We start from the raw sequence: 15,862 nt of genomic DNA on the forward strand, positions 1-15,862 counted from the left end.
GGTCATTTTGACTTGACCAGCAGACTTTACTACAAGCTGATTGGCTGTTGAAACAGATGACGAGTTTTACGTTCTAAAACCAGTCGCCAGCAATTTGACCAGCAGAGATGCAGGTGACACCATCAGCTGAGTTGAGTCGAGCTCAGACCGGCCAGTTCACACCGCTGCAACGTTCTAAAACAGTCTTGTCACAAATCTTTGGTCTGAAATGGGCTTAATAATAAAAACTAGAATCAGTAAGCAGGATCAGATCTGAATGAGGCAGCCCGACTCATCATCAATAAAGATTGCAAACATTTTTTTTGTCTTTTTTCTTTCTTCAACTAACTGTGGAAAAGTTGGCCTAAAGGTCTAACTGTGATGTAGTGTGTGACATCGAGACATCTGGTCCAACGGTACCATCACAGATGTTTTGTAAATATCACCTGTTATGCATGTTTCAGAATACAAGGATTGATTTTAAAGTCATCACTAGTAACCGCTCAACTATCCTACACATTTCTGCATTCCAGATGTCTTTCATTGTATCATACAAACCAACAATCTGAAACAGCCTTTACAAATCTTTCAAGTCCGAGCTGCTAACTTTATCGTCTCTGGACACTAATTGACGTTTCAGGCACTGTCATTCATTTTGTGTCCTAAAACACATTAAGAAGAAAAGGGGTTAACACCCAGGCTAGGCTTGTCCCAAACACTGATTATCTTGTTGAGTTTTTGCTGTTCTTACAGGTTACAATCTCACAAGCTCCTCCCCCCACCCCCCGCCCTAAACTCTAATTCTCCAACACCCCATAGGTGATCATAGAAAGTTTCAAAAATCACAAAAACTCTAAGAAAGGTGTTTGAGGACGGGTTTCTCAGGCTTATTTTGCTTCAGAACACATTGAGAAATGTTGCTCCTACGGGAAATAACATTCATGTGACCCGCTCTGGGCCCGTAGACACAGTTTAAGAAATATTGTTCACGTGTTGCGTGTTGCACGTTGTTCTTCTCCTCATGCCAGCTATTGTTCGCAGATACTACATCCAACTTCCTGTCCACAGGCTGATATATCACATTATACTTTGTGCGCCCATTTGCGTCCTTATAAGGGCTCAGCAGCATTTTACCATCATATAAACCCATTCTTACAGAAACCATCACAACAAAGACCCCATAGTTGGATCACTGTGGGACACACAGGGCGTTTTGTCCACCACTTATGACATATAGTTATTTAGTCTGAAACATCAACTGATAAAGTTACAATAAACTGTGGTGAAAGTGTTTATTCTCTGTTTCACACTTCCAGAAAGCTTTACTCTTCCTTGGCAAGTCTTCAGTCCATGGACCGCCAGTTAGCCACGGTCCATGCTTCCAATGTTTATAATCTTTGTACAGGCACCAAAGCCTGGTGTTCTTTTTTTATTTTGGTATCTGCACTCCTTCTATTAATCCCATGCTGTTTATATGCACTCTCCAACTGTCTAGCCCCAACCCCTGCCTTCTCATACCCAAGTATAGAGGCATCTTTCTAGAGATGCAGCGACTGGGTTCCGGCCTCAGTTGGCAGACGCAGTTCCTGTTGGGGAGGCTGTTGTTTTTGGAGCTGCAATAAATGTCAAATAATACTGTCACCTCTTTTGTGTTTACGTGCTTCCAATAAAAGTCGGATACATTCCAAAATATCTCACCGCCTCAATGGAGTTAGGGCCAGAGTCATTCCAACACCAGGATCCACAATGGTTTGAGCCACTCCAATACTGGAACCATCTCCTACCCAGATGTTCACCATCATTACCACCCAAGCTTACAATGAATCCCACTGACCTCTATCCATATACCCTACATTTGTCATCCCCATCCATATTCCTAAATTCTTTTCCTTTCGACCCCATCCTCCTCATCTCCCTCCCCCCCACCCCATGCCAGTCTTCTAGTTGGAGGGCGGGGGGGCTCGTGCCGCTAGAGAGCTGTTATTTGAGTCAATTCTGTGTTGGAGTTCCCTGTCCCCTGGTTCTCTCCCCTCTGTTGGGGGTCTACCCCCACCAAGGGGAGCTCCACGCCTAGTCATGCTGGATTAGGTGTCCCTCCTCCGGGCCCCCCGCCATCAGCCTTGCAGCTGTAAGCAGCAGCCACCTCCCTAGCAATGCTCCTCATCCTGCCTGACTGCTGGGTGTCGAGGCGGAACGGCGACGGGTTGCAGAACTCGCGGAAGCAGCGCTTGAAGTTTTCATCCAGGAAGGCGTAGAGCACAGGATTCAAGCTGCTGTTGACGTAGCCCAGCGCAATGCAGAAGTGCATCAGGACCAGGGTGGACAAGCTGCTTAGGATGAAGCCCAGCGACTGAGCCAGGACCATGATCTGGATAGGGGTCCAACAGACGACGAATGCTGCCACCACCACCAGGACCATCCTCGTGATGCGCCGCAGGTTGCGGTCCTTTTCCTTGGAGCCGGACAGGATGCGAACGCTGCGCAGGCGCTTGACCATCAGGCTGTAGCAGATGCTGATGATAGCGACGGGGATGAGAAAGGAGAAGAGGAAGACGCAGGTGCCGAAGACAGGATCCCAGTGACTCCTTGGTTCAGGTAAAACCACGATGCATTCAACGCCTAGATGCATTGCAGAGGAGAAGGAGAAGAGGAGAGACAAGCAGAAAAAGTTAAGTATGAAGTGAGAAAAAAATGGAAGACAAGACTTTTTGGATCTAAGAACAGGATGTCGTTTGCTGTAAAGCCCTCTGAGGCAAATTGTGATTTGTGATATTGGGCTTTGTGAATAAAATCAAATTGAAATGAACAGGTAGGTTATGCCCTTGCAGCAACGAAGTAGGTCCTGAATGTCTTTAGCCTAAGTTCACGTGAAGACTGGAGGGAGGTAGAAACTGCTTGTCTAGAAAATGCGGATTCATTTCTAGCCACAAACTCCCTTTACTGGGGATGCACGATATTGGATTTTTTTGCAGACGTCCGATATGCTGATATCTAACAACTCATTTGGCCGATAACCGATATCTATATATCCACTTTTTTCACACTTCATTTTAGTGATCATCAAGTCTCTCCTATAGTGGAATTAACATCATATTATGCATGCAGACGGTCCACCAGCAGATGAAGACATGAATTACACTGATTTATCTTAAAGCCGATATTGGCCAATATCAATGACATGCCGGTATGATCACTGTTAACTGTTAGTTCTGTTAGCACCATCAGCAGTGTCAGCACAGCTAGTGGTGCTAACATAGCTTTGGTTTTGCAGCTCAAAATAAAGCTGCATACTCATTAAGGTGGCCTGGGGGAGACCCGAGGGTGGCCAACATGTTTCAGCAGTGGAACGGCGTTACCAGCAGTAATCAGGGAATGACTGGCGTTGCTGGTTAATAACCACCAGACCCTGCAGAGCAGCGTTGCCAGGTGGGAAAAGTAGGATTATCGTACCAGAGACTAAATTAAAATTAGTAAATAAAATTATCGTATTTTGAGGGAAATTATCGTACATCTGTCATAACCAAAATAACAATCCTACTGATGTGCTATAGGCAAATATAGTCACTCTAGTGTTTAGTTTTTTTGGTTTACTTTTTTTCCATTTTCCTTTCTTCTGTTTTGAATCTCATTCTCGCTCGACTTCCTGACAGGTCCTAGCGCCTCATGGGGCGGGTACAGTTGACCATTCAGCCAATCGTGCTCATTGTTCAGAGACAAACGTCACCTGTATCTCACGCTAAGCAAAGTGCGATTGGCTGGAAACATGTCACATGGGAACAGATGCCTTCAGGGCTCACAAAAAAACTCCGGCATACTGATTACAACCACACATTCATGAAATGGTCAAATTATCGTACATTTGGCCTTTTTTGGGATTACTGATCGCCAAATACTGAGGGCCAAATTATTGTACAAATACAATAATTATCGTACACCTGGCAACGCTGCTGCAGAGCGACCAGGGCTAAGCTAACCTGTGGAGACCAGAAGGCGGGCAGTGGGAGCTATTTTTCTGCATGCTAATGTGGCTAGCCAACTGTCTGTCAGCAAAGCTACAGAAAATAAAATAAAGGGCAAGATATCTACATCACAAAACATTAAAATGTCACCACCTCTAGATGGACAGCACTTTGAAATGCCATGCTAAAGCTCAATGAGTCAATGGAGCACGGGACTGTCTATCAGGACGGCTTTGAGATGCTGGAAAGTCCTGTTTTCACTCTTAATAAAGCAGGTCCCTGCCTCCAGTCTTTGTACCAAGCTAGGCTAAACACATGTGGATACACAGAGGAAATTGACATTAGTTCACTAATGTGACTGGCGCACATTTCCAAAAATAAACCGTTATTTACATTTACATTATGCAATTAAACCGGGATAAAATATGTGGGTGAAATCTGTATAATATTGTTCATTAAAAATGCAAATTACTTATGTAGATTAGGCAGTGACACTAATAATAGAAGACAGGCACACGTAATTGAGAAATGAAAAAACATATTTGCATGTTTAGTGGGATGTGAAATCGACATACAAAGGAGGGAGAGTGCAGCAGGATAAATGAACTCTGATAGGTGAGTTAGTTTTAATCTGTTTAATCTCAATACAGTGTGCAGCTGAGAGAGGATGAGCACAGAGTGGGAGGAAGAAGACAGGAAGATAAATGTGTCTGGACCGACAGATGGATCAGAAGAGGCCAGTGGGATAACAGAAAGATGGATAACAGAGTTTTAGAAGAAGCAGGTGCATTGAAAATGTAAAAGAATTGGCCATATTAGGAGAAACAGTCCACAGTAAGAGCGACAGGTGTGTGGGGGAGGTACATTCATATAATAATCTAAACTTCACTTTACAACCTGAAAACAAGAGGAAAAACATGCTGAGTCACTAACAGTGAAATGGATGACAAGAAAATACATTTTTCACCACTTGTTCCAAACACACCTGCACTCTCAGCCTAAATCATGACAGAGAAATGCATCCCAGTCCTGCTGATAAGACTGAATCAATTCATCTCGTTTGCCCAAATGAATCACAGCTGTTGGGTTTGGCCACTGAATGAAAAGCCTCTTATCATGCAGGAAGCAATGAATCACAGACTGAAGGGAAAATACAAAGTTGACTGCTCAACAGTGGTGACTGACGGCTTCAAAACACAAACAGTGAACTTTTTCACTTCCAGCCAGTATAAAGAGATCTGCTGCAGATCTGAAGGCTGCAGTGTTTACTGATTGGCTCATAATGGACCTTAAGAAATACACATATCCTCACTCTGACTGCAGGAGGAGGTGTTGAGGTTTTTTTGCCCCTTTGTGAAGGTATTCTGTGTCTCTTTGAAGTAGTTTAGTGTCTTTTACGGACATTTTGTGTCTCTTTATTGTTGTTGTGCCCCTTTTATGAAGGTATTTTATGTCTCTTTGGGGTAATTTAGTGTCTTTTACGGACATTTTTCTTTTTCACATCATTTTGTGTATTTTTTGGACATTTTGTGTCTCTTTATTACCCTGGAAATCCAGAGTTCTCACGGGAGCACAATTTGAATTTGCTCAGCGACTCACTCTGGCAATCAGTAATGATGCTCATTACCCATGCCGTTGGAGCCGAGCTGCACCAATCACATCGGTGTATCTGATATAGGCGGGCCAGAGGCGAGCTAAACAGATGACGACAGCGCTGCGACGACGAAGTCCGGAATCAGTCAGTAAACATTGCAAGATGGCTACGGATGAACACCAGTTGTTTGAAACGGCTTTGGCCGCTACAATGAACGAGTTAGACTTGGCTTTTTCTCTAAAAGAGGAACAGAAGACGGCGCTCGAGTCTTTACTTTGCAAGAAGGACGTTTTTGCTGTTTTGCCGACCAGATACGGCAAGAGTCTAATCTACCAGTTAGCTCCACTGGTAGCTAAGCTCTGGATACATTACCCCGTGTATTGTTCTGATTGGTCGTAGTGTTATCCAATTGCGTCCAGTGATATTTTCAAATGCATGCTTGGTGCNGACCAGATACAGCAAGAGTCTAATCTACCAGTTAGCTCCGCTGGTAGCTAAGCTCTGGATATGTCACGCGGTGTATTGTTCTGATTGGTCGTAGTGTTATCCAATTGCGTCCAGTGATATTTTCAAATGCATGCTTGGTGTTGTCCCTCGAGTTGGGCCATTTGCATTACTCATAGCCAGACCCTAAATCTTTCTAGATTTGGGTCTGGATCTCTTTATTGTTGTTTTGCCCCTTTTATGAAGGTATTTTATGTCTCTTCGAGGTAATTTAGTGTCTTTAATGGTCATTTTGTGTTTTTTTCACATAATTTTGTGTCATCTTTGGTCATTTTGTGTCTCTTTATTGGTGTTTTGCCCCTTTTATGTAGGTATATTGTGTCTCTTTGAGGTAATTTAATGTCTTTTCCAGTAATTTTGTGTCTGAGATAATTTTATGTCTTTTTTGATGATTCTGTGTATCTTTGAAGTAATTTAGTGGGGTAGGAATTTTGTGTCTCCATGCTTTTCTTTGCATTTGTTTATGGTCATTTTGGATCTCTTCCTGATCAGTTTGTCTTAATTTGAGCAACATTTTGCAGGCACAGGCCCAGGGGCCCTCCCTTCTTCTTTGGGCCCCTGGGCCTGTGCCTGGAATAATTAAAGTTATTAGAATTAATCCAGAGGGAGACATGAACACCACAAATTCAATGTCATGAGCCATGCTGTTAGCAACATTATGAATAACAATAAAACCAGAAACTCCGTTCTCACTTACAATACGGTGACACCTACAAGTTGAGTTCAGACCAAAGATTTGTGATGAGATGAGTTGAAACAGCTAACTACTTGCAACGCGTCGTTCTGCTACGTTCTAAAAACCCGCTGGTTCACACCAATGCAACAAGATGAGACAGTGTATGAGGGGTGTGAGCACACAGAGTGAGCAACAGCAGTGACCCACCGTCCGACACTGGCACACCATAAAGATGGAAACAGAGGGCTCGGTGGGGATGGAGCACCTGCCGCAGCAAGCGCACACGTCGTCTGTGGTCATCTTGACTTGACCAGCAGACTTCACTACAGGCTGAGTTGCAGGTGACACCATCAGCCGGCTTGAGTTGAGCTCAAACCGGCCAGTTTGCACCGCTGTTACTTTTCTCTGCAAAGCAGTTTTGTCTCGTCCTGAATCATTGGTCTGAACTGGGCTTAAGAATTTACAAGGCTTGACACTAAGGGACACACTGACAACCATTTTAAGAAACTGGCGACAAATTTTTGGCAATCACTTTCTAACATATAAAACATAAGGACAGCAAACAGCATAACGTGCNGCACCGCTGTTACTTTTCTCTGCAAATCGGTTTTGTCTCGTCACGAATCATTGGTCTGAACTGGGCTTAAGAATTTACAAGGCTTGACAGTAAGGGTCGCCACTGACAACCATTTTAAGAAACTGGCGACAAATTTTTGGCAATCACTTTCTAACATATAAAACATAAGGACAGCAAACAGCATAACGTGCATCCTGAAATAAATACATTTTTTATATACATGTTGCATTAGTGATATTTAAATACAGCTGTTACGGTCAGAACTGGAACCGGACAACTCTGCATATGCACTGATGAGTTTACGCGCATGCGCTAAAGGACAGAAACACAGACACAAACTACAAAGCATTTTGTTTGGTTATTATAATGAAGCTTTTAAACCTTCTTTTACTCACTTTTTCATGATTAACCTGGTGTATACCTGCATGGTATCTTAATTCCTCAAATAAAAGATGATTTAAAATGGCAACCACATTTTCAGTTCGGGTAACCAAAAGCCAACACCTGGTCTCCAGCCTGCTACTGTTTTTAGAAGTTACTGCTGAGCCCTGATTTATTACTTTGAAATACGTGTTAGACTCATCCTGAGACATCATTTTATGAGACATCACTAATAACATATCTTACAGTGTGAAATGCAAAAATGTTTTTCCATTCAATATTTAAGGATTATATTGTGGTATGGTTTAAGAAAATTCTGTAAAACTTTTAAAAAGCACGATCATCAAATTAAACACAGCTATTTTCACACTTCCTGAAAGTATTGAACTGCTTACAGCAGCAGTTGAAAACTTTGTTGCTGAGTCAGCCTTGTGAAGCGACAGCACACTCTGAGCCTGGCGGAGCACAAAGAGAAAAAATCTCCCATACATACTTATTCCTTATTTTTGACAATCCATTTGTCAAAGAAACAACAAATGGTCCAAACAACCAGCGATTACATTTTAGATGTGATCTGGTTCTGGGATTTCTGCCATTAGATGAATTTCATGTTTTAATCATGAGGCAGAGATTAAAGATTCGAGTTTTTTTAAATCCTGAGGTTGTTTGCAAGGCTAAGAAATTTCTCTAACGTCATATTTAAGTTATACCAAAGAGGCTTTAAAGGGTAACATAATGTTAAAAACACTTGAACCAGTCTCTGTGTGCCTCTGATTAGAATAATTATCACAATGATTATAATTATATTATTATAGTGAAATTACAGAATCCCTCAGAAGCACAACCTCACTTAAACGTAAAAGCTTATGAAACATTATTTTCTTTTTTCCATATTTTTGAAATATTAAACAATAAATCAAGTGGTATTTGTGACTTTGCTCCGACCAAAGTCACAAGAAGCTTCTCATACTTATGATGTAGTGGCTCTGGATATAAAAGAAACATGAATATAGTGTGTTGTTTTTGATTCGAGTCCTTAAACTGTGTTTGCACCGTGAAGATAAGGCGGTATGGACACACACACACACACACACACACACACACACACACACACACACACACGCACTGCAGTACAGAATGCATAAATAGTGGAGATAAAGCCAGATCAAACAAATAGAAATAGGAACTGTTGAAAGGACAAAGTTGATCTATTATTCCATTTGGTGGATGCTTTTATCCGCTGCATCTCGCAGGGCCGTGGGGGTGCGTGATTTATAGTGTGTTGGTGCGCCCGGTAAAAATGGAAGCCGCAGCCTCGGCTCCATTACTGCCACACTCCAGCCATTGATCAAAAACACAGTAAAAGTCTGTGTGAAAGGACAGGAATAGTAATAACCCGCTTGATGGGGCTGTGAAGTTTATGTGTTTTATAAAAACGGCTGTAAACGGCTCTCTGGAAGGAATGAAGGCCTTAAATCTGAAGGAAAACAACGGCAACAAATATAATAATGCGATTGATCCCTGTGGGGAAATTATGTGTCCTCATGGAGGGTCAGAGGGCAAGTGGCACGCCAGAATAAATGTTGGCATTGTACATTTCTGCAAACCATGGAAACATTACATCTGTGTTATTGTGTCGCAGAGATGTTGAAACTTTATGTTTACATCATTTCTCAAAAGTCAGACCTTCTCCTGCAACACTCATTCTGGCTGTGTCCTAATTTGCCCACTTATTGGAGTTCGATCTTCAAAACACTATCAGATATTTTTACATTGAAAATTCACCCACATCCTTTGACAGCCGTCTTTGGCATAGCAGGAGGGAAAAATAAAAATCTCTCAGGATCTAAACTCAAAGTAACAAAATTTTTCACTCTATTAGCACGGAGGTTAACTCCTCTCCACTGGAGAGCCCTCACGTGAAAGTGAGGCAACATCTCAAACTTGAGGAACTAAGATTCACATTAAGGGCCGTAATATAATTGCTGCTTGATCGAACGTACACCATGCTGTGTCTGTGCACAGTCATTGTTGTGTACGCGTTGTGTACGCAGCACTATGCAGCCAAAATGCACAATACTGGCGGTCACCACTTGGGGCAGACAACAGAAATATAACCCGTAAATCGTGAAGAATCTCATGAAAAGAAGAAGAGGGGTCTGGTCTGATCATCTGGGTCGGGTCACTGTGTGCATTCATTTGACGCGTCAAACGAACGCAGATCACGCGTGGCAGCCATGATGCAGTCGCATTTGCGTTGTTTGCAGCAAGTATATTACGGCCCTAAACGGCTCCTCTGATAAATTTATGAGAATTTGGAGTCCATTTTTTTAATATATAAAAGCTAGACTCTAAACCCCTACTTTATTGATAACTCCATGTAAGGTAAGTCACAGTGACTTATGAATTTTTTTATTATTTTATTTTTTAGTTTTTATATCTTGTAGCCGATCACAATGGGATAGACCCTTTATCTTCTGGAACTGCCTGTTTCTTTAAAGGTTCTATGTGTATGTAAGAAGCTGTATATGTGTATACTTGTGCATATACATACTTATTTTTAATCATTATCGTTTCATTACCTTTGAACAATCCTATGGTAACATGTGATGAGGTTTAGGCACAAAAAACACTCTGTTATGATGAGGAAAAGATTGTGTTTTGGCTTAAAATACCACTTTGGGTGGCACAGTCCTGACCAGAGCATGTGAGCGGAGCGGAGCGGGTGAAAATTTCCACTCCTCGCTCGCAGACCTGTCACTTTGCGCTGCTCATCCGCTCCGCTTGGTTCTGCACATTCTTCGCTCCGCTCCGCTCCATCATAAATTTTATCCCGCTCCACTCGCTCACCACTCCGCTCAAAAAAACTGTGTCGTACTACCCTAACCTGTAATCTTCTATTCACAAATAAAACATGAGCTTGGTAGATTCTCCGGGGAAGCCCTCTCCCTGCAGTTAGGGACCGTTCTCCAAGGTACCACTGCTTCTCTTCTCAGTTTCTTTTCTGAAGTACACAGTAAACTCCATAGTTTTGAAAGAAAATAGTGTGGGTGTGCTCAGGTGCAAAGATGCATTCTGGGTGGGGCATGAGTGACCAGAGCGAAATTGGAGCGAGAGATAAGGCTCCGCTCCACCTTTTTAAAAAAATAGCTGCTCCTCGCTCAACACAAAATCCTTCCGCTCCCCACTCCGCTCTGCTCCAGCTCCGCTCCGCTCACATGCTCTGGTCCTGACTGAAAATGTAGCCATTTCGTATAATGAAGGGCTCCCTGTGGAAACTTTGCAAGATGTCGGATCCCTTTTTTCGAGTGTATACGAGAGCTGGACTTTCCAGATATTCCTGAATAACTGATCATGTATTTTAGAGACTTTAAATTGTGATGTGACGGGTAGTTGTCCAACCAACAACCATGATATTATGTTTTAGTATTTTATGTTATTTATATCATTATACATGCATATCTACGGGTTAGGATTTTTCGATCTCGTTCTTTGTCTTCCTCTGGGTACTGATTTGGTTTGTAGTATTTGTCTTGTCTTAGTCCTGTATTGGTTTTGTATTTTTCTTGTTTTACTTCCTACTTACTTTTATGTCGTGTCACTATTGGACTGACCAAATATTACTGTGTTTTTTTATTTGTTGTATTTGAAAAATTTCAATAAACAGATTGTGGAAAAAAATGATATGCAGCAATTTCTAGGTAAAAAAACAACCCCTTTTTGTGGCACTATCCTGGCTGAAAAAAATCGGCAACAGGCTGCCAAAAAGCATGCACATTTGGTGGATACACAGCCGCTAGAAACGCTGCGATGACCCGCTAAAAACAACTGGTTTTGTTGTTTGTTGGTCCTTAACAGTGGTCTGCAGCTTGGCTGACGTCTTGCCTAGGTGTCACGCCATCCACTTGACTTTCACCTCCCAATGACAGGGTCAGCGTCAGGGTTAGAAACATCAATATGACACATACGCAACATACAAATGTAACGTATCTTTGATTTGCAGAAACATACAACGCTGACATTTCCTCCTAGTGTCTGGGCTGCACATGAACAGTTGCTATGTCCCGATTCAGGGGCTGCATCCATGGAAGACTGTGTACATCACAGCATGCCGACATGTTATAAGTACGATCTGAGAAAAGCAAAATTGCTGCTCCATTTTTCATCCATCCAACATTTTTTTTTTCTGGTGTGTAATGAACATGGGCCCGCTAACATGACGTGTCGATCATCTCATCTCTGCCTTCATCTCATCTTCCCCCTCTCACCTGTCTTCATCTTGACGAAACTGCTTCCTCTCCGTATCTTTCCCTCCATTCTTCAGACTGCTTTCATTTCTGACAGGAAACCTGGTGGACACTTTGATTTATTATCTTTAATTTCATTCTCATTCTGCCCAGAGACAGGCTGACAGCTCCTCAGTACACTGATATACACCTCAACATGCAGACCTAAATAACCTACAGCTTTGAGACAGCTACATCGTCATCATAAAACACTTTACAAGGAGCATTTGATCTCTGTGGAGGTTTGGGGCTCAGATCTTTATCTCCAACAATCTGGGCTTACCTTTCTCAGGACAACAAGCTATCTACTGGGGTTTATCTGATAAAAGAAATAACCAAACACTGAACTGATCACCATACTTTTTTATGGTTTACCCTGACTGCTGCTGCATTAATGTTCAATCATTCACACATGTAAAAACACATACAAACATGTCATTTCACTAAACTCCGTGGATAGATACTCACTGAATACAAGGCACTTTTCAGCACTTTGACAAGACACATTGAATACCTCAGCTCTCATCTGTCTGAGAAGCTGATGTCTGATAGAAGGAAATCTCAGAGACGGGATTTATTGCTGCTCCATTAAAGCTTTTCTGCAGTCCTGGACGCTGAATGTGAAAAGGTCAAGCAGCAATCACTCGATAGCTGTTAGCAGCAGTCACTCAACGGCTGTTCTGAAATATCTCACCTTTTGAAATGTCATTGCATGGCTTTTACTTCCCTCCATTTCTACACAAACCTGTGTTGCCGTATTTTTTAAAGCGTGCGATGAAATAGTGTTTGCAATTAGCCCACATTAACCTTCATTATTCAAGGGTTAATGTCAAACAAGTTCACATCATCATGTCGGAAGAAGCAAATTGTGTAAAGCAGTTCTGTTGCAATAATCAAGCATGTTTAATTCATAGTTCCTCATGGTACTCTCCACCATGTTCTTCAGTTCTCTCCACAATTACAAAGTCCAAACTCTATACTTCTTGTAGAGGGCTACAGACAATTTCTACCTCTGTGACATTGACGTGTCCTGTTGCATCTTTTAGCCAACCAGAAGCCTTTTTCCATACACCTGTGCATGCTTGGCTTGACTCGGTCTGACTCTGCGCATCAGCCCAGCATGATGTGCATCTCTATTCAACAGGGCTACCCACATGAAGGTGTCTTTTAAGCACGTGTCTTGATTTTCAGGGCACCTAGCATCATCTAGCAGCGGAGGCTTTTTAAATATGTCACTGAATCATCACTGAATGTTGGCATTGAATCTTCCCTTAGTGATGACAAAGCCTAACTGTTGTATTGCAGTTTTTTTGGAGGTGATCTTTGGAGGTATTCTTTGACCTGACTTTAGAGATGGTCCATCTCAGGTGCATCTTGGCACAATTTACCGTGTTTAAACTGGTACTGGATACACAAATCAACTCAGCATGGTTTGATTCTGTGTGGCCATAAGTGCCAATGGACAATCCCTATCCCTAGAGTCACTAGTGCAGCCAAAATAAGGACATGATCCCTCTTTTGCTTCCCACCCATAAGCACAGCTAACGAAGTGTAAAAATTGCTTGATCAGGCCAGAAATACTGCTCCCAGGAACCAAACCCTTCTTTGGAGCAGTAGGCAGCAGTGGTCATCAGCTGTGTTGACTGACATTCAGTGTCAGTAAACAGACCACAGGCCACCGCTGTTTACAAAGCAGTCAGTTCTGAAAAGGTGCTACCAATGACTAAGCATTCATATAAATGACTCAAGGTTTCATAGAGACATAGTAATGACAAAAGAAAATAATTACAGACTGCGTAGTGTGATTAATAACATCTGTGCAAGCACAGTATGGTTAAGCCAAGGGAACCACTGCAGTAGTTGTAAATTGTTCAGGTATGGTTAAGTTTAGGCAGCTAAAACATTTGGGTAAGGTTAGGGAAAAAAGCAATCTTGGTCAACCAAAAAGAAAACCCTAATAATAAGTCTATGACAGGCTGCAAACTTCTGTCTGGAAAGTCTGGCAGGCTACATTCCTATCCACCCCTCTAGTGGATTCACCAACAGTTTGTGTGATACCCTAAGAAAATGCACTCACAACAGTTCCTCTGATAACCTATAAAGAAGAATGACGTCACATACTCAATGTAAAGTTACTGTGGTTAGGGTTAGGAAAAGAAACATAGTGACAATGTTTCATAAAGTAATTCTCCTGGAAGAAAGTCCTGTGTTTTGTGACCCATCCACCACCGCGACCTGCCTTCTTATGGAGACTGCGCCCTTCTTTACTCACGTAAGCGCATTGGTCACGTGATCGCAGCCATCCCAAATAAGTAGGTTATACACTAATTACAGACTCATGATTACGTGGGAAATTTACCAATATCGTTGCACTACGTTTCATAGGAAAACACATACAATGCCCTGCAGATTAATTTGAAGGATACTGGTGTGCAGTGCCTTTGGTTTGTTAGCAACATCTCCCAAACTACTGTTTGGTTGCTGTTTTAACCAAATGCCAGTGCACCCATGTTAACTAAAGACATCCACACATTAAGGTGGGGCAGAGAAGTTGCATTTGGAGAAGAATAATACTTGACAACATGGATCTCATGAACAAATTGTTCATAAAAATGTAACCTGCATAATGACTTCAAGGGCTAATTGCAGGCCTGCTCTGTCAGCAGGGAGTAGTAGTCTTACTGGAGGACCTTCTGATTTCTTCCTTTTGTAAAACTGTATTACAATTTCCCTGCTCTGTACTCTATGAATGTGCTTTTGGTTTGTAGGAATAGTCCATCACACCTAATTGGCCTGTGTGAAATGCTGGGATAATACAATAATAAAGTCCTAGTGTCCTCAAACAAGATGATAATTTCATCCTAGTGTCCTCAAATGAGTACTCCCTAATTAACAGCATTTTAGCTTGTTACTGTTGCTTAAATTGGTCAAATCTGTGTGTATAATTGGATCAGGTTTTGTACCTTGTCCACTCTTGTGTCAGGATCAGCTGTAGACTAGGGATCGACCAATAATCGGCACCGCCGATAATATCGAACGATATTCAGCATTTTTATCGGCATCGGCCGTTTTTTCCACCGATAGCTGATAAAATATGTTTATTTTAATTAAAATACGTTTATTTTAATTAAAACGTGCTCCTTTGGCTCTCATGTAGCCGTCTCTCTCGGCCTGTCTGCCTGAAGTCTCCACTCTGTGCTGTGTAACAAATGTCCCGCCTACAGCCCCCACTGATTGGCTACACGGCACAAGTGAGTGACAGCCAATCAACACTGAAGATAGATGCAGGCAGCGCTGCAGCGGCACAGAGAGAGAGAGAGAGAAGCGGAGAGAGGACTTGCCCGTGAAGCAGCAGTGTGATGTTTGTAGGTAAAGCAACAGAAAATGTCGAAGTTGCAATAAGAAATCCTCTATGCTGAAGTTTTAAAGACACCACTGTTGATGCTTGATAAACACGCCATCTTCATACTTACTTACTTCAGTGCATTTCAGCTGTGTATGGTCGGTATGGCGCTTGCTTGTGTGTGTGTGTGTGTGTGTGTGTGTGTGTCGCTGTGAAGAAACTGTTGTCTGTGTGACAACAGTTTCTTCTCAGCGCGACTGTGTGTGTGAGTGTGTCTGTGTACATGCACGCTAGCTTCAGCAACTGATGTGAAGTTGTTTTGTAGGCTTCATTTGTTCATTTAGACATGCATTTAAAAAGTATAGAAGAATATCAATTAAATTTATTTATTTTATTATTTATTTTATTTTATTTATATACTTTATTAATCCCCCTGAGGGGAAATTCAATTTTTACTTGGCATTAAAGTAAAAGTACTCATTTTGCTGAAAAAATGAAATGTAACTGGTATATTAAATACATGTAATTACAAATTACTTTTACTAAACTACTAAAGCTATCAA

At 41.9% G+C, this 15,862-nt stretch overlaps 1 protein-coding gene across 1 annotated transcript in view; it reads right to left on the reverse strand.

The window, feature by feature from the left end:
• Window positions 1-790: 790 nt before the first annotated feature.
• oprl1 (opiate receptor-like 1) overlaps window positions 791-15,862 on the reverse strand; it is a 156,276-nt gene continuing 141,204 nt past the window's right edge. The window contains exon 6 of the mRNA XM_050065673.1: window positions 791-2,598. Within this exon, the coding sequence (XP_049921630.1) occupies window positions 2,054-2,598 (545 nt within the window). The 3' untranslated portion in view covers window positions 791-2,053. The remainder of the gene's footprint in view (window positions 2,599-15,862) is intronic.

The sequence above is a fragment of the Epinephelus moara genome, chromosome 16 (assembly GCF_006386435.1).
Source record: "Epinephelus moara isolate mb chromosome 16, YSFRI_EMoa_1.0, whole genome shotgun sequence".
Lineage (NCBI taxonomy): Eukaryota > Metazoa > Chordata > Actinopteri > Perciformes > Serranidae > Epinephelus > Epinephelus moara.